At 35.5% G+C, this 27,286-nt stretch overlaps 1 protein-coding gene and 1 long non-coding RNA gene across 2 annotated transcripts in view; both read left to right on the top strand.

Annotated features, from left to right (window-relative positions):
- Positions 1-27,286, top strand: part of tenm2b (teneurin transmembrane protein 2b) — a 256,831-nt gene that overhangs the window by 30,365 nt on the left and 199,180 nt on the right. Inside the window, exon 2 of the mRNA XM_084137419.1 lies at positions 23,906-24,166. Within this exon, the coding sequence (XP_083993545.1) occupies positions 23,941-24,166 (226 nt within the window). The 5' untranslated portion in view covers positions 23,906-23,940. The remainder of the gene's footprint in view (positions 1-23,905; positions 24,167-27,286) is intronic.
- LOC311098114 lies at positions 11,377-16,189 on the top strand. Its single transcript, XR_014609370.1, has 4 exons — positions 11,377-12,183; positions 12,549-12,624; positions 14,735-14,800; positions 15,853-16,189. It is a non-coding gene; the product is annotated as an uncharacterized lncRNA (long non-coding RNA).

The following is a 27,286-nucleotide window of genomic DNA, read 5'->3' as shown; positions in this document are numbered from 1 at the left end:
AAAGTACCCCATGTGTACAATTTAATATACCGTTGGATCTTTAATGTTGTGGGCATTTTTCTGCTGGAGGTCCTGGACATCTTCTTCAGTTACATGGCATCGTGGATTTTATCAAATATCAAAAGATAATAAATCCAAAACTGACGGCTTCTGCTAGAAGTCTTATAATGGGCCGTGGTTGGATCTTCCATCAGGACAACGATCCAAAACAAACATGTGTTAGGGAGCACAAAATGAAGTTTCTGCCATGACCGTCCCAGTTCCCTGACCTGATGAGTGGAGTGAACTGAAGAGAAGCAGCACCAACATGGATCTGGGAATCTGAAGGATCTGGAGAGATTCTGTATGAAGGAATGGTCTCTGATCTCTTATCAGGTGTTCTCCAAACTCATCAGGCATTATAGAAGAAAACTCAGATCTTGGCAAAAAGTATTGTGGCCAACGTGTTTTGGAGAAAAACATTTATTACATAATGTGATTTCTCCCCCACTTTAAATTCTTTTACTTCAATGAAAGGTTCGATTTTTGCAATTTTTTTAAATGAAAGATCAAAAGGATAAACAATGCAGATTTATCTTTTTACAGACATTTTTGATCATATTTACCAGGGGTGCCATTAATTCTGACCACAACTGTAGATTAGAAAGTTTTAAATATTTATTTTTCTCTTAATGCTATAAAGCACGTTGCACTCCAGCCCAGTAGGTGGTGGAAATGTACCTTTTACATTAGTGCAGAAAAAGAAGGTGAACATTTGTATTATATTCACCAAACTGGATATTTATTTTCCTTTTGTGTTCCAAACAGGTCAAACAGGTCATAAATAATGACAATTTTCATTTTTAGGTGATCTGTTGCCTTAAGATTGATCTTCTTTGGATTTAAGGAGACTAACCAAACTTGTTTATTACATTTGGGTGGCTGTGTACTCCAGTGTGTATTTTTAATATTTCTCTGTTAACATAAGTGTAAAAATTGTTTAAAAAGTAATTTCACTGGTTGGAACAATTGTAGTTGTTGTTATTTGTTGACACATTTCACCATGTAAATAAAATTTAAATAATTTTGAAAAGGCAGTGATTAGCATAATACATTTTTAAGTGGTGCATTGGTTGCTGACTGTCTGAAACCCCTTTTTTCAATCAATCAAGCAAATTTGGAGCTGTTGTTGGTGGCAAAACAATGTTTCAGCGGAACGGTTATTAACATTTTAATGAAGTTTTTGCTCAGTGGGTTTTCATTAGATGACTCTGCTTGACTTCTTTTGTTGGGGTTGCTGACAGACGATATTTAATGGAAGTGCTCTACCTGCTGAGTCCAATATCAAATGCACCTGCCTGATAGTACCAGCTTCACAGATTCGCTTTATTTCCATGTTCACTTGGTCATTGTCATTTGGTCACCTGTCCACTTTATCATTATCGCAATGTCGGTCTCAGTAGATGATAATGATAAAGTGGACAGGTCATTCTCTCTCACTGCCTCTCTACTGCTTTGCAATTGGTCGAAGTGTGGAAAGTCTCAGACGCTTTTATCTCTGAGCACTTTTATAGGACAGACAAATCTGATTACTGTCAGCCCTGCTCTTCAGATGCTGGGAGAGTCCATTAGAATAGAATGAGAGTAAGAGAGGGAGGAGGTAAAAACATATTAGGTGTTTTTGTCAATAGCAGTCATGATGTAAAGGTCACAGTAACAATATTTCCCAGTATACATTGCATCTGTTTGTTCATTATTAGCACATGTTATTCTTTTACTTTCATTGTCATTTTGTTCTGCATGATCTGTTTCCTAGCAATTAGCACAAATTCGTGTGTCAGAGATTTGAATTTGAGTCTATTCAAAGGCATTATTACATTTCATAGTCATATTTCATAATATTCAGTGCAGATTATGCAAATAAATTTACTCCCACTTAAAGTTTTTCAATGAGACCAGTGTAATATTCTTAAAATTGTTACCGAAATCTTACCGTTACTATCACTTGGCAAAGCTTACGTCAAAGCACACTTTCCACAGCCATTTTGGAAAAAATGCTTAAAGGGGAACTTGGAAACTATTTAATTTTAATAAAACCGTTTAGAAATCATTTGGATGGTTAAATAACCTGTTCTGGTGAAAATGGTGACTTTCCCCGCTCCCCCTAGCATTCCCAGGCGGAAAACAAACCTGGCAACATGGGAACTAACGTTCCGGTAAGTTGGAAATAGGAAGTCTCGTGAGAAGCGAGAACGAGCGAGAAACACAAACTGCTTTACGCCAATTCGACATAAACACAATAACGTTCTATGATACTGTGTATTATGCATCACCCACCTCGGTAGCTCCACACGATAGAGTTGGCCAGCTCTGATAATAACAAATGCACATGAGCAGCGGTAGAAAGGGGGAGGAGGGTGCCGCAAGTGAGTTTTTTTTATGAGTGTGTTGTGAAATATACGCCCCACAGCTGTACGGGGACCTATTTGATAAAACATGCAACAACAAAAGTGAAAATCAGCGAAGAAATGGCTAGAGTTGCCAAGTTCCCCTTTAATGTAGGTTTGTGTGTATTTGTATAAATCAATAAATACTCTCTTTCTCTCTCTCTCTCTCTCTCTCTCTCTCTCTCTCTCTCTCTCTCTCTCACTCTCTCTCTCTTTTGTAAGGCACCATACAATCACCTCTCGTGGAGGCCCTGTTTTTTTAAAATTTTCAAAACTTAGCAGATTATATTTCTGTAATATTAAGCAGTGATGATATGATGAAATCTATCAAAGATTTTTAAAGCTCGTTTGAAAAGTGACTCCATTGGTTTGAGTGTTGTGGCATTTGTGAGTGACCAGTTTGTAAAACAGTATTCAATATGAGAAAAGATCATAGAATGAAGAAACATTCTAGCAGCTTTACATGAAAGTGATGTTATGATATATCTAAAGTTAGCAAGATTAAATTTAACAGTTTTTGAAAGGCTTTTGATATGATTTTTAAAGGACAGTGTGGGATCTAATACAATGCCGTTTGAGCTTGTAAAGTGCTTCTTCCTGTACAGAACTAGCTGGTTAGTTGCTAAGTTGCGCGCGGCAACTGAGCACCTCCTGTTCACTTACGTGGTTCATTTCAACTGTTCTGTTCATGCATCTGCTCACCTGTAACCAGTTCAGTGGCTGAGTAATGCTGCGCCCAGTGACTTTGACTCTCTGGGACAGATGACACGTTGGAGTTTCTCTACAGTATGTCTCATGGAGTGCTTACTGCTTACTGCATGGTGAAACAACCCCATTTCAATACAATAGAGTGATTCTCTGAAAAGTCACCCACATGGTGGTTCATGTTTGCCAGTAAAACTCACATTTACCACCTCCTCCAGCCATCTGCTGAAAGAGATCACGCATGAACTGTGACATCGACGACAAATCCATTGTAAAAATGTCACACAAATGCGGGCCAGAAACAGTAAAACCTCACAGGAAGTTTATCAGCCTGAATTGCAGGATCTTTTGTGACTTTGACCCTTCTGATGTCTTCTGTAGCCGTTCGCTTTTTTTTTCTCTAACATCCCCAAATGCGAACAGTATTGAAATAGCTGTACTCTTCTGTAATTAGCTCTTTTGTCATTTCCTGACCTCAACTTCCCCTCTCAGCCATTCTGAATCTTTCTCAAAACAGGAAGGATAGCTTCCTTTTCATCCCTTCAGTGGCGCGGCGGCAAATTGGCGCTAATTGTTTTGAGATAATTAGGACTCCTGGTAGAGGTATGGACGGCCTTGACTAAAATGACAGGTCAGGAAAAAAGACATGCGTTTAAGGAAAGCAGCGTGTGTGCTACAGTATGTGCCGTTCATCTCATACAACGAAACTAGAAGCCCCTCTGATTTTATTTTCTCCAGAAAATTGCAAAAAACAAACAAACAAAAAAAAACACCTCAAACCACAGCAATGTCCTAAACACTCGTTTATTGTGTTGTAATATTGTTATATTGTGTTATTGTGGGTGTAATGATACACTCATGTCATGATTCAATACAATTCACTGAACTCATGATACGATATGATACTATCACGATACTTTAGGCCAAAATGTTTAGATGCAAAATGCTTAGGCCAGAGTTTTTTTTATTTATTATTATTAATACTTCTAAGACATATAGTATAAATTTAACAAAAATGTACAGTAGATTAAAATGCTACATTTAGTATTACATCAGGGTTGGACTTGAATAAGCTTGGACTTGGTCCAAGCCCCTCCCCCTTTTGTCTCAAAATGTATTGTGCCCCTCTCTGATAATTGTAAATTATAATAATAATAAGTATGCGAGTTATGCTTAACTATAATAAATGTATAACTTGATGTCAGCCTTCTGAGTCTGACAATGTCATTCGTTCTTATCCAAGGCCATAGCAAGTGTTATTAGCTTGGGGAAATACATCTAGTGAAAGGAAATTTTAAGACCATGTCCAACTCTAAATTGTAAGGAATTTATATCTTTGATTTCATAGTAACACTTTACAATAAGGCTCATTTGTTTATTATTCATATTAACTTACATGAACTAATGAGCAACACATGTGTTACTGTATTTGTTAATCTTAGTTAATAATAATACTGTTAATTGTTTGTTCATGTAATGTCATAGTGCATTAACTAATGTTAACAAATACAACTTTTGATTTTAATAATGTTTTAGTAAATGCTGAAATTAATATTAACTAAGATTAATAAATGCTGTATAGTGCAGTTCATTATTAGTTCATGTTAACAAATTTAACTAATGAAACCTTATTGTAAAGTGTTACTGATTTCATGACAGCTAACACTTTCATGAATACATACATACAATTTACAACATCAGCAAAACTAAACATGAATTCCTCATAATTACCTTCTTGATTCTCACTGTTTTGTTTGGTAAAGTAAATAATATTTAGTAATATTATCATCTTTTCATTTGTAATGAAGAAAGGCTCTCTGACCGACTGCTGCTCTCCATCGAGCAAGATATTCCAATTAATTGTGAGGAAGTCATTAAAATATTTAAAAACACAACAGACAGACAGGTACTGCTTTAAATACAGGTAATTTATTTAATAAATAAATGTTTAAAAAAAATGGTGCCCTTTTTGATCCTTCCGCCCCTGCCCCTGAGGAGGTCTGTGCATGCCTCTGATTCACAGCGTCATCAAGCCACGCCTTTGTTATTGTTTTGAATAAGCGACCTCTAGTGGTCAAACTTACATACTGTGCCTTTAATATAGTACTGCCACTGAAAATCTGTAAACTTAAAAAAAATGTTTCATGCATGCCAATGTTTCTTGCAATACAGGAGGCTACAGTTTCAGGAATTCTAGGACCGCATTTCTAGCATCTTGAAATTGGTTAAGGATGGGAGATGCTAATACAAGGTGGTAGAATAATCTCAAGTACAGATGAACTAACAACTGGGCAGTTTAAACAAATCACTTAAACCAAGGATGCTCCAAAGGGACTGTCCTACAATTGGTATATTCTGAGGCTGCTGTTCTTTTAGGCAGTTTTCAATTGGAAGCTTCATTTACATAGCCATTCAAGAATCAGAGAAAGCGTCTCTCAGTGGGGAACGTTAACAACCCCAGTGACTCAATTCCCTGCTGAGGTAATGGCCTTGTGACTAAATCACAACATCTAGAATGCTTGATATTATTACAAGCAGTGGCTGGGACAGACTCTCGTGGCCTTGGCTGTGACCAATGAGCTTCTTTTCACATTGAAGAACTGACAAGCACATTGTGCTGCTCAGATCTGATCCAAACCTTTTCCTCCGCACAAATCACATACTGTACTCTGTTTGAGTAACCAATATTTTTTTTTTTTTTACTGCCATTCTCCTACACTTAAATGACTAATAAAATAGAGGCAGAGCAGTCTGTTTTAGGCTGAGCAGTAAGTGTTTTTATTGAATATAAATGTTTTTCTTGCTGAAGCGGCGCATGACTTATAATGGCCCCAAAGGGACGAATACACATCCAAATCCTAATTCAGTCTATTACAATAGTTTTTTTTTTTTTTTTTGCGTGGTGCCCCTGTTCTTATCTTCACATTGATTTGCTGCCAAATCGGGTTGTTGCAATACGTGAGGGATTTTGGAGAGACCTCCCAATGAAAAGGGTGAGATTTCAGTGAAAAACAGTCGGTAGGTGTGACATCTCTACAACAATCTGTAGTTGTTCGAGACAGCTTTAGTGGGATGCCGCCTTTAGTTGCTTGGATGAAAAGTATCTGATAAATGCTAATTAACCAAAACAGTTCCCGCATATAAATCTGTTAATTTAGTGGCAAACAACCAAATTGTTCGTGTTTTGCAGAGGCAGTAATTGGGTCTAATTGTACACAAGCAAATCTCTGTGATCTGCTGTACCTTCTGTGGTGATTTGGTGATAGTTGCTACTTAGAACTAAAGAGACTTTACTTATGCATGCACAACCAAAAATTTTGATTCACCTACTTATACTTTATAATTGCTGTTTTTGACATTTTAGAATAATAGTATAGTCTACAAAATTATGAATTGATGCAATTATATACTAACCAAAAATGTTAAACCAATCAAAGTACTTTATTGTTTAATAAATACTCTCATATTTATTTTATGGTGGACTAAAAGTGTAATTTAAAAATAAAATGATGAAATCAATTATTAATGTAAAAATAAAATTGAAAATAAATTACATTTTAAATTGACAAATAAATGCAGTTTATAAGAGTAAAATTAATATATTAAACATTTTCTAAATTTATTTGTATTTATTTTTAATTTTCTAAAGAATAAACAAATTGCTTTTCTTTACATTTGCATTTTTTATTTAATACATTAATTCATTACTTTTAATGGGCCTCATTCATGAAACATGCAGAACTCATTTTTGTGTAAATCATTCGTAAAGGCGTATTCATATTTTTAAAATGTTAGTTGGTACAAAAGAAATGTACACCTGCTCCCTACCACGCATAAATGGTGCGTAAAATATTAAAACGTTCTGTGTTCTTTTAGGCAAACTTGATGCATTTTGGTAACACTACCATAATAATATTTCACAAATTCATTTGCCCTGTTTTTCTTTTTCCATGAGAATTGAAAACTGTTCAACTTTGGGTAAAACGTATGGTACGAACGATTTGCCTTCCTGTTAAAATGTAGGGAACCACTCTTTATACATAAATCACATAACATAAATCGCGCTCAATCCACTCCGCGTGTTCCGCAAAATTGTCTTAAACTGAATAAATGTCTTTACTGTCTCTTTTTTATTAATTGAATTTGCCCTGGCTAAAGTATTTACTTCTTTGAAAAAAAAAAAAAAACATACCACAAACTATAGTGTTAGTCAAATAAGTCCAAATGTTTAATTAGGCTGGCTTTCACTGGACTTTACCAGGACACGGTGTGCTCTGACTCACTTTGTCCATGTTTTTATAATGGTCAAATAATTCCCCCAGAATACAACTGTGCTGACTGAAAAAGCTAGAGGAGTATTAAGGGAAAAGGAGAGCGAGAAAGCTCTGTCCATTCTCATTTTTTAAAAGCTGGAGTGAAAAATACACTTCCATGTTGTGAATAGAGCAAATAATGAGATTGTGCAAGGGAAAGAGATGCGCACAGAGTGTGTGTTGAAGCACCATGTCGTGTCTGCATTCTAATTTTATGGCATTTGGGAGTACAGAGTACAGGCCTCTCTGGCCACTTGTGCTGCCCGCCTGCCATGGAATATAATGTGTTTTGAGAGCAGCCCTATTATCCAGGCTTGGGAAGAAGGAGGCTGAAGTGGCCAGTGGAGCAGCCCTTAGACAGTACTGGAGGTCTATTTGTGTGTGTGTGTGAGCCACTTCTCAGCGCTGCCTCAGTCTTTATTAGAGTCGCTCCTCGTAACAGCCACTCATGCTGCGGTCGAGTGAGAGCCAACCAGTGAGAGAACACCTCCGAAGAGCATCTCGATTTCTCCTGATCTCTGTCTCTTCCTTTAATTCCGCATTTGTTGAAACATAGTGTTAAAACTATTACAACATACAAGTGTATGTGAGTGTATTCTTGTAAAATCAGGTTTCGTCACGCTACTCAGACGTTAGTATTGGCACTGCTGAAACGGGACTGAAGTGTTATTTGTTATTCACAGGAGAGCTAAATGCCGGGTTATGCTGGATGAGATAATAGAAGGCTGTGATGAGTGACAGAGAGAGGCAAACTGAGGTATTCAGCCCACTTTTTGGTAATTTTGTGAAAAATAGCTGTTATTCACTGAAATGTTTCTCCCAAAGTTATTGTATTTTAAGCAGACAGATTTAGCACGTTCAGGAGGTTTTCATGTTTCATGAATTTTTTTTTTTTTTTAGTGATTCATATTTTTATTTAACAATATGAAACTATTAATAAAATTCGGAATTTGCAAAATATATTTTTATTCTAAAATATTCTTAAAAATGTATGGATTCAGTTTTTACTATAGCCATTCTATAATATAATTAAATATGAACTATACATATTTTTATTATCTATTCTATACTATGATTTAATATTAGTGATTCATGTTATTATTAAAATTATTCTAGAATGTAATTAATATTATCAAATTACATTTATATTCTAAAATATACTTAAATATGAATTAATTATAATATAGAATAGCTATAATAAAAATAATTACATATTAGCTAATCATATTTTATTATCTATTCTATATTATAATTTAATTTTAGTGATTCATATTTTTATTAAACAATATGGATCTATTAATAAAATTTGGTATTTGCAAAATATATTTTTATTCTTAAAGATTCTTAACAATTAGTTATTTACATTTATATTATAGCTATTTTATAATATAATTAAATATGAACTTTTCATATTTGTATCATCTTTATATTATGATTTAATATTAGTGATTCATGTTTTTATTAGATTTATTCTATAATAAAATTAAATATTAGCAAATTCTATTTGTATTATAAAATATACTTAAATATGAATTAATTCTAATATAGCTATAATAAAAATATAATTAAATATTAGCTATTCATATTTCTATATATTCTATATTATAATTTAATATTAGTGATTAATTTTTTATTAAACAAGATGAATCTATTAATATAATTCTGTATTTGCTATATATATATATATATATTGCAAATACATAATTATATTAATAGATTTATCTTATTTATATATATATATATATATATATATATATATATATATATATATATAAAATATCCTGAAATATTAAATTACAAATTTATCATATATTTTATATCGTAACTGAATATTAGCTATTCATATTATATATTATATTTACATGCCCTTTTGCACATCTCTTAGGGTCTCCAGAGCTGTTTTTTTCTTTCTTTTTCACATAAAAACCCGTCCACAAGAGATGCTAGTAAAAATAAATGGAGAAAACCCCACCGTCCCTCTCCTGATCTATCCCAGCCCAGGAGACAGAGTGCACAGCAGCCCCAGGGCTTTAGGTTCAGCAAAATGGTTCTGTGCTCGCTTTAGGGTGTACTGCGCTCCGGCTACATGCTCTGTACCGCGGTACTTTACCTTCAAAGACTTCAGAACCGCACAAAAGAGCTGAACATCGCCTCCGGTGCCCGCAGAGTGGGAGGAGATTTTGACATAGAGTTTGCCATGTTGAAAATAGACACTGTTCTTCTCCTGGAAAGTTCTTCAGAGATTGTAATTCCAGAAGAGGAAGAGCAGCACAATGTATTGCCTTCTCAGCTCTGGCTAATATCAGTTCCTACATTTTTGACATTTTTTGCTGAAATTACAATTTTCATTAGAGAATAATCTGCATCTTCTACCACATCTCAGACCCTGTAACCCTGGATGCTCAAATATAGTTCTTTTTTTTTGCAATTATGAAATGGTTTTGTGTCAAATTGGGTATATGTGTCAATACAGTATATGAAACAGTTTTATGATACATCATACAGTGTTTCCAACGGTTGTAAAACCCTTTTATATAATGCAACACATCTCTTTAAATACAATTTACAGCTTTTGGCAGCTTTTAAGAGTGAACGATGAATCACAATGAATGAGAGAGGACCATGAAAAAAAAAATAGCCATCATTTATTCTCCCTTACAATTCATTCCAAACCCATATAATTTTATATCTTTTGTGGAACCAAAAAGTAGATGTTTTGCTGAATGTTCATGCTGCTCTTTTTTTGTACAATGAATGGGGACCAAGGAGTTATTCTGGTGTTATTCACTTCCAGTTATTTTACCTGTACAAAAACAGTCCGGTATGTTGCTTTAACAGTCCGTTATGCTGCTTTTTAAAATTTATTATCATAAACACACTGGTTTGTAGTGCAAGTAGTTTTCCTTTTCACTGCACTTTTTTGTTCTTCTAGTTATTTATAGCTATTAATGCATCAGAAATCTCGCATAAAATAGCGTACTTCTGTGTTGCAAAATAAAGTGGATACTTAAAATAAGGTGGAAATAAAAATGTATCATGAAAGGATGAGAGAAAAGACGTACAGGTTTCAAAACACATGAAGGTGAGTAAATGATGAGAGGATTTCCATTTTTAGTTGAACTCTCCCTCTATCTTTAAATTGAACCCATCAGGCACTTTTCTTCCTCATCACGCCACCGACCTCTCACACTGTTAGAAATCTCTCCACTCTCTCCACCTGCTTCTCCTGCTATAATTATCATTCCCTTCCCCGCCGCTTGATCTAAGCATTTCTAATTGAACAGTCACAGTTAACAGTTGGTCACCCTGTTCCAGGCGCAAGCACCAGTCAGTCTCAGTGTGACGTTCACTGTGGCCTTTTGTATCTAGACTGATTAAGAGGCTTCTCTGCCCAAGATGGTTTTTGGCAGATTATATTTAATGGAGTAGCCCAATACGGCCTGCCTTTCTGTGCCACTGAGATTCCCAAATGGATAGGGAGGTTGTATCAATTATTGACGCGTATGGATCGCTGTTGAAGCGGTGTCTGTATGTAACGTCTCCAATGCTGCAAACTTGACCTGTCCTTTAAAAATGTTATAAAGCATATACAGTGGATGGATTTGCACTCTGAATGTGTTTATCTGAAAACTGTAATGGTTGACCTCGATCAAGTCATACTTTGACTATTGAGTGTTACATGATTGTCATTTTGCTTGCTGCGTAGGGTACAACGGGGCTTTTCACTACTCCCATAGTGTATGATTGCAGAAAAAAAATATATGTTAGTATTGAACATTGATGGAGCAACAGATTTTGTGTGAAAATAAATATTTTTTTTTAGTTTAATTTGAATGAAAATCTTATAAATGTATGAGGTGGCAAGGTGGGTCTTTTACCCTCCACACAGGTAAAAGGCTCAACAGCATGGGGCAAAAGGCACACAGTACACTCTCAGAAAAAAAGGTACACGGTGGTACAAATAATGTTCCTCAAAGAACAGTTTTGTACCTTTTCAATAATAGTACCTTTAATGGTACAGGAAAGACCACTGATGATACTGTTTGGTACCTGTTAAGGTACAATTGAAATGAAGGTACATAATTGTTCTCACATCAAGGGTACAGTTATGGACCAAATTACTATTTCATTCATGATTGGTTGCTGTGTTGAGTATTTTGCATAGCAACAAGACACTGATTGGTCGAAATCGCTTCAGCCACGGAAATTTCCGAACTGACAGCGGGAAGCAGCTACACGGCTGCAGTGCGGTCGAGATTATTTTATCAAACTTGAAGAAGACGAAATTTAAAGGTGAGTTCTTATAATTTATGTATATATTTAGTTCACAAGTCTAAAATATAAATGTTTCAGCCACTTAACGTTATTTTAGCGAGTTGCTTTGCTCCAAATGCTTTTTAGCCATTTGACTTGTAAGTTATAACGTTACACTTTTTAATTTTTTTAATGCAATTATTGACTATTATTAAGTCATCACGTGTACAATATATGGCGTTTGTTCTCCATTATCCACCATAACGTTAACTGTTAAATGTTAACTTTGCTATTAGGCGACATGAAACTTATTGCCCAAGGTTGCTGCAGCCGTTACTGCATTTTCAAATAGACCGGAGAGCGGGAACTTCGGGAAGCAGATTACGAGCACGGAGCACCACCACAAGCCATGGCCTCCGCCCTCGTCAGAAGTACTTTAGTGGCTGGACTCGAATTATAAGACGAAGAGAAGAGGAAATTCAAAGGTGGGTTTTATGTTTATGTTTAACCAAATAAAATGTATAAAACGTTACAGCTACTCAACATGATAATAGCGAGTGTAACGTTAAATAGCTTATTTGTACGAATCCAGTCAGTGATAGCCGTCTGCATAATTTTTAAAGCAATTGAGTTTCTGTGTCGTAAGTTCACATTTAAAACATTATTGTTGTAAATGAATGCTCAACCAGAGGTGCCATGCTGGTGTAGCCTACTTTACATTAGTCCACAATGCGGTTTTGGAACAACGTGATTGAGCGCCAACGAACAGTGCGCAGATAAAATAGTTGATCACTCGTTCTGTTTTTGAATGCGATGTCATATACTCAGCTAATGTGTCTTTGATTTTTAGATCATGATGGGGTAAACTGCATGGTAAACTGTCAGTGCTGGTCATCTGAAAGTCTTCCTGCGTCCTCAGCTGTGAGGCAAGTATCAGTACAATGTGTTATTTGAGTTTCTTAATCTTATGATATTCTTTTTTCTGATGAGGTTGAATATTTCTAAGACAAAATGTTTGCCATAATGACAGAGTGATGTCAATCTTGATAAAGCACAGTAACTGCACTTCAAATGAACTCTGAAAGATTTCGGTCACTTAACTGAAAGTATATTCACCTAAAACTCTGACACTCACAAAGTATGGTAACGTTAGCATACCGGTACCAAATGTCAATATGAAATGTAATGTGTAAAATGGCAATGTATTTCTGTAGGCTATTTATATTTACATTTTCTATATGATATGTGCAACATCTGGAGCAAAAAAATATTCAAAATCAATAATATAATAATTTGCATTACTACACTAGCTTTAACATAAAATTAAAACATACATTGAATTTTTTTTAAGTTCAAAAATAGAAAATGAAATGTATTACAGAAATTAGATGTTTAAAATGTTCAAGCAAATATTATAGCAAAACTATAATTTAGGTTATTTTTCCTAGTTGCTTTTACACTCAAAGTTAAGGCACTTGATGCAAAGATCATCTTGGAATCCTTTTTTTAAATCCAGATTGAATTTTGCCACGTTCATCGTGGGTATTTAATAAAAATGCAATCATAAGTGTCTTAACTGTGAGTGTAAATGCAATTAAGGAAAATAGCATTTAAATTATCATTTTGCTACAATTTTACGTTGAACATGTTAAAGGGTTAATTAGTTCACCCAAAAATGAAAATTCTTTCATCAATTACGAGCTTTCTGACCCCCCATAGACAGCTAAGCAACTACCACTTTGATGCTTTAAAAAGTTCCTAAAGTGATTGTAAAACTAATCCATATGAATTGAGTGTTTTAGTCTAAAATTTGTGCTGTATGATGAACAGGTTGAATTTAGGCTTTTATTCATCAATTCACATCAGATAATACGGTAAAAGGAAGCTCTAGCATGTTCCCTTGACATGCGAAAACAAATGAGGTTCATTCTCGTGTGTTGCGCAGCACGTTTGAGAAAGAGGTTTGTTCTCACGTGTCAAGCATGTTCGGTTGAGCTTCTGAAATCTGTTCATCATATAAAGCGATCATGTCTTATGAAAATTTGAACTACGGTAAACTGCTCGATTCAAAAGGATTGGTCTTACGATCTCTTTATGAACTTTTTGAAGCATCAAAGTTTTAGTTGCATGGACTGTCAATGGGGGGACAGAAAGCTCTCAGATTTCATTAAAAAGATCTTCATTTGTGTTCCAAAGATGAACGAAAGTCTTACAGGTTTGGAACAACATGAGAGTGAATAATTAATGACAGAGTTTTTTTAATTTTTGGTGAATTGTGCCTTTAAACATCTCTAATCATTTTGTAATATGTTTAAATTACCGGTATATGTTAAAACAAGTGTAGGAGATGGCTAATTTAATTATATTATTGAATTTGAATTGTCACTTTGCCCCAAACATTGCACATATGGTATGGAAAATGTAAATTTAAATAAGAACATTGCCATTTTATATATTACATTGCCATTTTGCATATTAAATTTCAAAATGTCTTTTGATACCTGAATGCTACCATAATAAAGAGATCGTAAAATAATTTGAATTGAGCAGTTTAGTCCAAGTTTTTCTGTAGAGATACAATCATTTTATATGATGAACAGATTTAATTTAGGCTTTTATTCACATAAAAATATACATCAATTCACACATCAGTTGCAGTAAACAGAAGCTCAATCATGTTTGCTAAACGTGCGAAAACCGATGATGTTCATTCTCATGTGTTTTGCAGCACGCTTGAGCTTCCGCAAGAACCACTGAGGTTTGTTCTCGCTTGTCAAAGCAAGTGCGGTTGAGCTTCTGTTTGTTCAATGTTTAAATGTGAATAAAATCCTAAATTTAATCTGTTTATTATACTAAGCGGTAGTCTCTTCAGACATTTTTTACCAAACTTCTCAATTCAAATGGATTAGTTTAACATTTTACTTTTCTGGGTATTTTATATGAAGCTTTAAGTGAATCATTTAAAACTTTGTGGGAAATGTAAAAATGCAGAAAGTTTTTTTGTGTGTGAAAATTGTTTTCTTATCTGCATTTCAGTTATTCCAGAAAATGGACCGAATGCATGCTGTGGTTGATTTAAGGTGTTTCCAGGATTTCTTAAAGGTATAGTTCAGTAATTTTTTTTAATTCTGTCATTAATTATACACCCTCATGTCATTCCGAACCTGTAAGACCATCGTTTATCTTCGGAACACAAATGAAGATATTTTTGATGAAATCCAAGAGCTTTCTGTTCCTCCATTGGTAGCCTACGCAACTAAAACATTCAAGCCCCAGAAAGGTAGTAAAGACACCATTAAACTAATCCAAGTGACTCCAGTGGTTTAACCTCAATTTTATGAAGCGATGTAAGCTTTGTTTTGCCAAAAAAAAAAAAGAAGCATAATTTACCTCTATATTTACAAAATAATATTATCTAAAGCACATTCATGGAACAACACCCGGTCTTGAGTCAACACAATTCGCATGCGTCGTAGTGCTCCCCCTAATAAATAAAGTGTTAAATTGTGTTTTTTTGCTAAAACAAAGCACCTGCATCGCTTCATAAAATTGGTTAAACCACTGGAGTCACATGGATTACTTCAATGATGTCTTTCCTATCGTTCTGGGCCTTGAATGTGTTAGTTGCATTGCTCCCAATGGAAGGACAGAAAGCTCTCAGAATTTCATTAAAAATATCTTCATTTGTGTTCCGAAGATGAACAAAGGTCTTACAGGTGTGAAATGACATGAGGGTGAGTAATTAACAAAATAATTTTCAGGTTGAGGTTTTTGAGGTTGTTAATTTGAGGTTGGCTAAGCTGAAATCCGTTATAGAAGCACATTACATGGATGCCAAACGAGATGTTGAAGGATGTGTAGTTCACCCAAAAAATGAAACAGTCAATGGGGCCCCATTGACTTCCATAGTATGAAAAATATTCTATGGAAGTTAATGGGGCCCCATCAACTGTTTAATTTTCGATTCTCAAAATATCTTTTTTGTTCAAGTTAACAGATTTGGAAAAACTTGAGGGCGAGTAAATGACAGAATTTTCAGTTCTAGGTGAACTATCCCTTTAAGTCTAGAAGTGAAATTTGAGCTTGTCATTGGAAGTATAAATTTAATAAATTTACATCTGTCTTTACTAATATTGATTCTTCATTATGTTCAGGAAGAACCGGCTATCTCAACTCACTGTGCAGATCTTGGGAACGTCTTGACTGGACGTGTATTCAGTGAGAGGAGAATCTTCAGCAGTGTAAAAATGGAGGGATCTGAAATTGCCGAGCAGTTCGGGTTGGATGATGGTGTTTTAAAAAGTTAAATAAATGCAAGGGTATTGTGTGAAAAGTGGGGGGAAAAAAACAAGTCTAGCTTTGTTGTAGATAAGAAAATATATTTTATGTACTGTAACATTTTTGCATTTTAAATTCTTTCAAATCTTTTTAAAGAAGTGATATTCTGTTAATTTTGCTAAGTCTTTATTGTATTGTGAAATCTTTGATGTATTTACACAAAGATATAATTTACTGTAAGTTGGAATGAAAGTATTCAAATGTTCATATGAATTTGATATGTATTTACAGAAATTATTAAATTGATGCCTTTTTGATTCAGTTGTTGAATGTGCTTGTTATTCAATAGAAAAATAGCCTTTCTCGTAGGAACAAATTTGACACAGTTAAGGTACAAAGGGGCTTGTCACTGGGGCGGTACCTTAAGAGATCAAATTTGTACCTTTGATAAAAGGTACAATATTGTACCAACAAGTTTTTAAAAACAAAAGGTACATTTTGGTTTGCCCATGGTACAAATCATGTCCTTTAAGGTACAAACTGGAATGGAACAAATTTGTTCCTCTATATTAAGGTACAATTTTGTACCAGTAAAAGGTACCGCCCCAGTGACAAGGGTTTGTACCTTCTTTGGTACAAAATTGTACCTTTTTTTCTGAGAGTGTATACAAATACTTTAGCTAAAATAATATGTTTTTAATAATGTCTAAGTTAATACTTGTTCAAAACAATCACTTGTTATTACAAGTTATTAAATGTCACAGTTAATTTGAGCACTTGACTTCCCCAAATCACTATTTGATTAGAACTTACTAATAGAAACTCAATGTTTTCTCTTAGCAAATTAATTAATTGAGAGGATTTGTGGGCTTTTCTAATCATAATATATTTTTTTTAAATGTGAGTTTTGATTCTGTAATGTGTGAATACTAAACTATAGACCTTATTTCTGAATCAATGGATAAAATTTAAAAACAAAAGATCACGTCAAATTATTTGTGCTTTACCTAACCTCATAATCCAAGTGTCATGTTTTTCTGTGTGTAAATGAGGCAGAAAATGAGGAGCCTAAATATATACAGATAACGAGCTAAAAGACCAACAGAAAGAATGATCAAATGAATATCCATCGCGCCATAGTATGGAAAATGCGGACGAGGAGCAGGCGAAGGGCTGGAAAACAGACAGAAGAGAAGAAGAGAAGGCGGTAGAAACCAGGGATGAATGGATGGTGGACTTGACCAGGGAGGAGTAGACGTGGTAGTAACCAGGAGGTTTTGTATAGGAGATGGCAGGATGACACCCAGAACCCAACCAAGGTATCGCCAGAGCCCGTCTACGGAGAGCCTACCCACTCCCTATTAAGTCCTATTGTATCGAATTTTGGTTGTAGTTCCACCAGAGTTCCACTGGGGGCGATCGCCCATGAGTGCAAAATTAATGGGAGTCTATGGGGCTAGACGGCTAAATTTGTTTCTTTCACCCGATTGCCGTTGAGAAATCTCAGATCTGATTGGAGGTTTTGCAAGTTCAACATGGGTTATAGGTCGAAAGTTGAATGAACGAGTACTTATGTCCTTTCGATTTCTTACAAGTTGAGTTGTTGTTGCCCATAACACGCTAGCATTCTGCTAATGAACGCTGATTGGTCAGTGAAGGACTGATTACGACCAGAGATACCGCTTGATGGCATCGTGGCATCCGAAGCAGGACCAAAAACAAACAAAACAAAAACTCATCTAGCACATGTATTTACCTGTGTCAGCTGTGTTGTCGATGCCTCGAGAGAAAAGAAAGTGCAGAGCGCGAAAGCACCAAAGTGACTGAAGGATTGCCGTAAAGCAGTATCTCTGGTCGTACGATGTGTATGACGTCATTGACACTTTAAAAGACTTTTTAAAGCAAATAAGTGACTCTAAAAAATCTAACACCCAGCTGTAATTTCTTTGCATCTCCTTTCAAATACAACATTCAAATTACTAGACAAAAAAATTATATCCTGAGAAAAGTGGATTTTGATGGGTATATCGCCATAGACCTCCATTCATTCTGCACTCGTCCTGTGAGCGCCCTCATATGGAATCAGAGTGGAACTGCAACCAGTTCAGAAGCCGGAAGTGTACTGAGAGTGAAACTTCTCGCCTTATTAGACATTCTCTGGTATCGCCCCACGGCAAAAGCCGTGGTGGTTCAAAGTTCAACGCCACCCTGGGGACGAACAACGGAAACGATGCCGAGGGGGAAGGAGTCCTGGGTGCAGACGGAGGGTTGATGGATCTGTGCGACACCATGTGACGGAGCTGCCACAACGACCCCCGGGGTGGAATTGGAGAACCGGAGGGCTGCGGCGGAACCGGTGTGACTGAGGACTGATGCTGAGCCTGAGGGAGGGCGGAGCCAGTCTGAGCCGAACGTTGAAGTGAAAATATTGGCCTTGCTGTACAGTTTTTTAGTAGAGCAATGTGTCATAAAAGACCTGATGGTAGTTTACAGAGGTGTAGTATCTCTTTCATTGCCTTTGTTTTTCCCGCATGTAACATTTGAAGTGGTGTTTTTCATGACTAAATGATGTCCTAAACAACAAGATTTCTGCCAGAGATTCAATGTTTTGATTGGATCCCCCAGTGGCTCCCATGCCTGGCTAACTCAGCACACCAACACAGATGTAGAGTGGGAGGGTGTGATAGTCTCTCTGTCTCTACCTGATAATAAGACATCATGAGGATACGTCTGTCTCAAGCTGAAGATAGCACATTCTGTTTGGGAGGCTTGATATATTGTTGTGATGTTTTGGATTTGCATTTCTCCTGCAATGTGACATAAAAGGTTGATCTGCTTACAGAGTTTTCACAGGTTATCAGCTTCATCTACAGCTGATAGTGAGGCATTCGATTCGGTATATCTGTAGCTTGGGAATTTGCTAATAGAGAAGCAACTGTTGGTTTTAACAGGTACAGATAGACATATTTTCCATTTTGCATTTGTGCATCACTCTATAGAAGCTTTTCAAAAGTGCAATTTTAAGGGAAAATCATGGAATCATGATGTTGTCTTGAATCATAACACTCACTGCGCTCTCCCAGCTAATTAGGTGCTAAGACCTATATATCAATTAAAATATGCAAAAAATCTATCTTTCTCCTGTCTACAATAAAATCATGTTGTCTTGGCAATGTAAACATTTTTGGGAAAATTGTTGCTATCAAAATGCTTTAGAATGATAATGTAGAGGATATATAAGTGAATAATTACAGTATACTACTCACGTAAAAAACAATGTACTGTGTACTGTATCGCAAGTCTCTGCTGTGTGATTGTTTATAACATTGCAAAAATGTATACTGTATTATCACACAGTTCTATGTATAAAGTGTATATATATGAAGACTTCAGATGCAAAAGCCTCTAAGTGCCATCTGAAATTTTCTTCTAAAATGAGCATTTTTATCAAGCTCGTATATATATAGAGTCAGTAATTTCACTTTAATGACAATTAATAGGTAATTTTCATTGCCATTTAAGTGAAATAACTGAACATAAACATACAAGCTTGATAAAAATGATCATTCTAGGAGAAAATTTCAGATGGCACTTGAGCACAGAGGCTTTTGCATCTGAAGTCTTCATATTATATCCAACATTATTCGCATATATAAAGTACACTCAAGCAAAGCGATACATACTATATTGCAACTCTCATTTGCCTGATTTATTTCACTGCAAAATGTAACAATATATACAACTCTCTATATAAAATTAGTTATATAAGTATATCAAACATTATTCGCTTACATACAGTACAGTACACTCACACAAAACGATACGCTATAAAATCTCAACTGCTTGATTGCTTGTATCATAGCAAAAAAAACTAATCACCCACCTCTAATCTGCTAAATACAACATGAAGGTATTAAAATAAACAGTAACATCATGATTTTCTGTAAAGTTGATTTGGAACTATGTGTATTGTGAAAATTGCGATCTAAATAAATGTTGCATTATACCAAAAATAACAAGCAAATCTAGTAGCTAGCTAGTTAACACTGTCTAAAACACTACTGACTTTAAAGGAGACATATCATGCTTTTAAATTGTTCCTTTTTACATATAAATCATACATTTGTAGTCTATATAAAGCGGAACTGCAATGCTTGGGTCTGAATTCCTCATTATTATAGCTCCACAGGCCCCTTTTCTGATGTGCGTCTGAGAGCAACTCGTTTTGGTGCGGTCTCTTTAAATGCAATTGAGACACTTCATACCCCGCCCCCTCTCCATGTTGCAGCGGTTCAACTCCACCCCGTTCGGCCATTTTTGTAGTTTGATAGCAGAGATACGATTATCTAGCGGCACAGAAACTTTTTATTCACACGTTATTAACAAAATGTCAACAACGGAAGACTTGTTCAGCCAGCCTTACATGTTCGAGCCAGAGTCGGAGCCGGAGCGAGATGAAAATGAAGACGACGAACCTGTAGAACAACGTCTTCATATGGATGTATTGCAATGGTGTGTACTGTATTTACACATGAAACTTTGGTCTTCCGACCTTTTACCACCGTGTCGATTTATTTTGATTAATATGTGCGAGGGAAAGAGAGCAAGACAGCGTCTAGTTTGGAGACGGTGATGTCTTGTTTACACTTTCGCCTGGCTCTGAAGAGAGAGAGTGAGCGCGCGCGCGACCGGGTCTCTCTCTCTGCTCGTTCTTTCGGTTAAACTTGCGCCCTGTCACGCGCGGCAGTTCATCTACATTAGACGGTGTAATGAAGCGTGTGGGTTACTACATCCAACAACCGAACATTTTAACTTACCCTCTCGTAACTTCTGCATCCTTTAGCTTGGACTACAAAATTGCAGCGAGAAATAAAAATGGCGGATTGCTCGAAGTGTTGGGCCGGAAGTCAATGTCCTTATTTGGCAGTTCCGCTGCAAATACTGTGACGTAATAGTTCAAAAAACGTCATAGATAACAGAAAAATCGGAACAGATTGAAAAATATGACCAAAACAGAATATAAAGATATCAACGAAGCACCTGAAGAGAATAATTTCATATTTTCTGTACTTCTAAACACTCCAAATATACAACAAAATGCATTTAAGGGCTAAAAAAGTGCATTTGGCATGATATGTCCCCTTTAAATAGGTGGTGTTTAAAAGATTGGTATTTGTACTCTGTGATGCATATACCATATTACCAAGTTTCGCGTTATACTTTTAAATTGCTGACAAAGTAGAAGTGTTTGGTTGTATACTTTATGAAATATGATCATCATAATCAAAATAGGGATAGAAAACACCTTAGAGATTGGATGTGCCATACCTGTATATCGTTGGAAATGTTTAAACAAGGCCTAGTTGAAAACAACAAGCATATTTGTTTCACTTGCAAATTATAGTATTTGTACATAAAAAAAATCCCTCTTACGCACACGCAATGGGGCGTTCACATAGGACAACTGAATGGAATTAAACACAAGAACTAGTTTTACACTTGTGTAAAACAAGAACAGTGTTTAAAAACTGTTAAGAAACGTGGCACAAAGATGCCAAAGATGCCCGTCTAACATGTCTCTTATCTTATCGTACCCGTTGTGAGACTGCTTTCACACCCGTTACTGCTGCCTTCACGTGCTATCGGAATTATCATAAACTGTGTTGGGGAAAGTTACTTTGAAAAGGAATGCGTTACAATTATGGGCCCTATTTTAACGATCTGAAACACAAGTATCAAACACAAAATGCAAGTAACTTTGTGGGCGGATCTCAGACGCAAATCTAAAATGGGTTGGTCTGAAGTAGCTACATTACTCATAGGTGTGGTTTGGCCGTAACGTGAAATAATCCAATCAGAGCGTAATCTCACATTCCCTTTAAAAGCAGGTGCGCTTGTTCCATGGCGGATTGCTATTATAACAGCGGTTTTGCCAGGCGCACACCATGAGCGGTTCACAGTCGAGGAGACTGACGTTCTCGTCAGGGCCGTAAAACACAGAGAATTGACATTGTATGGGGAATGGGAGAAACCCACCCAAATAAGCTTCAGTTAAACAGGCGTATAATAATTTGGGTAAATGTGTAAGCTAGATTTATGCCTATTTTTTCACATCTTCATGGACACCGCAATGATTTCCCTCATGTGGAATATTTTTCCTTGTAATTATGTATGGTTTGCAAAAATGGCAAAGGCTGCGTCTGTGTAGATGAGAGAAGCAAAGTGTATGCGCGTTGTGCACACGCTACATAATGGCCAAGCATGCACCCTTAAAATAGCATCTGAACACCCCACTGAAAACGCCCCACTAACTTTAGACCAGGTTTTTCCTGGTCTGTGGCGGAATTGTTTTCTGGAACTGCAAAATAGCACCAGGGAACGTTTGCGCCGGAACACGCCTCCTCTTTTCGCTGAACCGCCCCCGGGAGCGCAAGTTCATTCCCTAATTTACCGATGTGCGTCTGTCGAGGGAAAAGTCCGCTGTGCGTCGGGTGCAAAAAAGGAATGATACATGCGTCGTTGTACAAAGTCAATTGCGCTGGGTGCAAGATAGGGCCCATTATGTTACTCCCTTAAAAAGTAACTAATTACTTGGTTACCTTTTATGGAAAGTAATGTGTACTTTTTCTAACCTAGGCTGGGCTTGCTTGTTAATTTTTTAACAACAAAGAGCAAAAAACAAATGAAATGTTTTATTTTTGCAAATGTAAAGGCCCTTTCACATCTAAAGTGAAATGAAAAAGCCTCAGGCTGAAGAAAATGTAACACTTGTTCAACACTTTAAAAATAAAAATAATACAAAAAAATGTAAACAGGTGATGTTTCTGAAGTCATTTTTGCTTATTCATATGGTTCAATTGGATCATTGAAGGTCAGCAGCAAATAAATTGGTTAATAAAGTGAGATTAAATTAACATTTAATTATTGAAGTTTTGCATGCTTATTGAAGTTGCATTTCACTATTTTTATTTTCAGGAATACTGAATCTTTTTTTGTGCAAGTGTAATGAGTAAATGCTCACATTTAGTCTAGAACTACAGTATCCATCATGTTTAAACAGCGCACACAACACCTCTATACTTCCCATTTCTCTCAACATGGGGAGGAGTCAGTTAATAAATGGGAAAACAAAGTAACTTGCGTAACTTATTTGAAAAATTAACTCAGATATTTTGTTGTAAATTTAAAAGTAATGTAAAGTAAAAATTTACTTTACTAGTTACTTGGAAAAAAGTAATCTGATTACATGACTTGCGTTATTTGTAATGCATTACCCCCAACACGGATCGAAAATACGAGTTTCCTAAATAAAAATTGGACGTGAACATGAAGTCTTATTTACAACTGGGAAGCTCGGGGATCATTTTGATGAAGTTCCAGAGTTGGCCGAGCCATAAACTTTAAACACGGCGGAGGGAAGAACGATTGCTGCTGTGATTGGCATTCTTTATTAGTCTTTTCCATAACAGCTACATCGCCTTGTCTTGTCATTAAAGTAATGCATATTTACATATATGAATGATCATTTGGAGCATATGTTATGTTGTATACACCGCAAAAATAGACTGAAATTCCAGAATTATCTATATCTAGATAACGCTGTGAATGTTTATATTGTTGTCAATGAATGGGACGCTAAATATCATATTGGCTTTAATAATAATTTCCCCAATAAATAGGCAAGAATGAACCATGTGGCAAGAATAAAACATGATTGTTGTTTCCGACAACAAAGCAATTGAATGCCACAAGCTTGTAATCACAACTTCAAAAAGTAGGAAATTTCCCATAGCAAGTGAAGACAGCATAAGTGCACATTGCAAAGCCAATTGTGATGATTTGTTGTAGTTGTTTTTTTTGTTGTTTTTTTCCCCCCCTAAAATAAATCTAAACCCACAACACACATTTCCTCTGTGCATTCTTCTGCAGGTAATTGACATAATTGTCCGTCAGCTTCTGCAGTGATGGATTTGAAGGACAGACAGCAGCGCTCTCTGACACGGGGACCGTGCCGAAAGGATCTACACTACGCCACATGCTCTCTGGACAATGAGAACTGCCATGTAGTGTCACAGAAATCATACAGTTCCAGCAAGAGTCTGAAGGCCTACCAGCAGGACGGACGCTTGCGCTATGGAGGATGTGTTGCGGAGTTGGTGCACCAGCAGACAGAAGAGTATGTCAGACAAGGTAAGACTGTTACTGTAATTAATATATTAATGAAAGAAATCGTAATGGTAAATAATATGGCAGCTATACTACAGGTACATCACATTGGCTACATTTCGACCAAATTTTGCAAGCAAAAACAATGTCTGTTGTCTATTTTCAGTAGTGTAGAGATGTATAAAGCACGGGTCACACAGAAGTCACTTTTAAACCAAATAGCTTTTCTGTTGGTTTCCAACTTGACCCGTTGTGAAATGTGTGAAGGGAAATCTTTCGCCCTCATGCGAAGTTCCCGATAGCATGGATTCCTATTAAAATGACTGGATTTCAATTTGAATTAATTTTATTTGTTTTATGTTTTTGTTTGTCTTTTCACTTTCATCCAATATACAGGTTTAAAGCAAATAGAGGACTATGTAGTATGTGCAATTCTTAAGTGCATGTTGGATACAGCAGTCTTTAGGTCAGAGTTTTCTCATTAGTTGAGGCTTTAACACAAATGCCATCATGGATGAATGTTATCCATTTTAAACCACATAATCCCCCTGTAATAAAATCAGAGAAGATTTTCTGTGGTAAGTTTTAATTTGCAGCTATTGAAACTTTTGATCTGTGTGCACAGAAGTATGCTAAAGTTTCAAGACATATTTGTTGAAAGCTATTGTTCCTTTCATGCAAGTGACACTGACCTGGTAAATACAAACCGGACTGGAGCAGAGTGATTCTGAAAAAGGGTGGTGGGGGGGGGGGGGGACTCACTAAATATACTAATTTAAGATAAATTAACTAGCTAATTTATTCAGATTTATTTTATATTACTAAATGAACCTGAATAAATTAGACCGTGGTTCCTAAAATTATTATTTTTTGGTCCTTGAATTTACATGGAAGGACCCTTCATCTATGTAATTTGATTGTTATTAAAATATTAAATTATATGCCATTTAATTTTTACATCAAGGCCATTTATATCAGGAGGGATTTCATGATTGCCATGTGAATATCATTGAGCACTTTCAATCTGTTTTGTCTTCATTTTAATCACAACTTTTACAGAGAATTTTCTTTCTAACAGAAGTTGTGTTCTGTCTGGTATTTAGCCGTGACTTTATGTGCCTGTTAGGCTCAGTTCATCCAAGAACACAATCTTGCAATTGGGTGGAAAAAACTAGAAATTTAATTTATTTTATTTTTTTTGAAAATTGTGCTGCCAGGTTTTGTTTTGCTCAAATTGATTTTGCCATGAAGTGTTAACCGGTTATAATTACGGTTCGACCAGCTGACCTTATTTTCCTGCTCATAAAATTGATTGAAAACATGAAGTTTTAAAAACTTTGAGCCATGTTGAAAGATGTCCTTACAAACACACCTTAAGCCAGGTTTGTCAATATCAGATAAAGAGATAATAGAGGTGAGCTGCAGTGTTCGATCTGGAACCTTCATCATTTCAGAACTAACTTTACTATTTTCATCTAGTCAAAATACTTTGAGTGGGTTATATATATAGATTAATCAGACATTTTTCTGTAATTAATCGCGATTAATCACACCTAAAATTAAAGTTTTTAAATATATTTTTATATTTTAAAATTTTCACATATAATCTCCATATTAATGTAGAAACAACATAAACACAATATATTTTAAATATTTGATCTAACAGGAAATGTCCAGAAATGAAATACAATTATTAAACACTTAACATTCTTCACTGCATAATTTATAAATTGAATATAGATTATATTTTATTAAGCTACAAATGTTATTCAGTTAAGAGCAATGAGTGATTTCTTTGATTAACATTAATGACACAGACTGCAGCAGGTTTATTAGGCTGATGTCACTTTAAGACCTGAAGCACATGACACGGATCTGTCATGTGTCCAGGGGAATGGCTGGAAAAGGCTCTCAACCAATCAGATTCAAGAATTAGAATTGTAACAAAAACTGCTGTATATGGAACATCTCAGTGTTAACATATGATTATTATTATTATTTTTTTTTTTTTATTTTTTTTTTTAAACCTTTGTTCAAACATTTTGTCAAAAGTTTGTGGTCCGTAAGATTATTTTTTGAAGAAATTAATACTTTTGTTCAGAAGGGACACATTCAATTGATCAATAGTGACAGTCAAGACATTTACATTGTTTAAAAAAAAATATATATATATATATATATATTTCAAATGCTGTTCTTTTGAACTTTCTGTTTAAAAAATTCTGAAAAAATGTATCAATTTCCACAAAAATATTAAGCAGCACAACTGTTTTCAACATTGCTAATAATAAGAAATGTTTCTTGAGCAGTAAATCAGCATATTATAATGATTTCTAAAGGATCATGTGACACTGAAGACTGGCTGCTGAAAATTCAGTTTTGCTATTATACAGGAGTAAATATATTTTAAAATATAATAAAATAGAAAAAATATCTATTTTAAATTGTAATAATATTTTACAATATTACTCTTTTATTGTATTTTTTGATCAAATAAATGCAGCCTTGGTGAGTAGAAGAGATGAGAGACATAGAGGAATAAGAGACTTAAAAATCTTACTGACCCCAAACTTTTGAACGGTAGTGTATACAGTATTTATATACGAAGGTGTTTGAATTAGCTTTTTCTTATAAAAATAAATGATCAAATATAAAAATCAACTGGTCACACTAAAAATAAGGCGAACCACAAGTCTTGATGTTGAATAAAACAAACTCATGTTATTCATCGACTACCTTTTATTATTACTCTTGATTATATTTGGGGTTTTCCACTCTCAGTCCGGATTGTTTCCAGAATCAACATACGGTTGTTTTGCAGCACAACATTTCTGTGGAGACTCAGCCAAACTCACAATACAGCCTGAAGCGTTTTTTTGTTGTTGTCAGGTTTTGATTCGGGAATGTCCAGGAGAGGGATACTGCCTGTCATTCAGTGTTTTTTTACCCCCTTTTTCCACAGGCTTCTGTGTTTTTTCCATAGATGCTGGCTCAGGTGTAGTTCAAAGATTGCATGAAAATCTTTTAATAGTCTGAGATGAGATGTGCCCCACTAGCAGTGCCCACATCTCATTATAGCAAAGTTTCATCTACCTAAAGCAAGAGGTGACCTTGTCGTCACTTTTCTCCTTCACTGTGCGCTGT

The sequence above is a fragment of the Abramis brama genome, assembly GCF_963993115.1.
Source record: "Abramis brama genome assembly, chromosome: 15".
Lineage (NCBI taxonomy): Eukaryota > Metazoa > Chordata > Actinopteri > Cypriniformes > Leuciscidae > Abramis > Abramis brama.
Note: the sequence above shows the minus strand (reverse complement) of the source record. Positions and strands in the feature narration are given on the sequence as shown.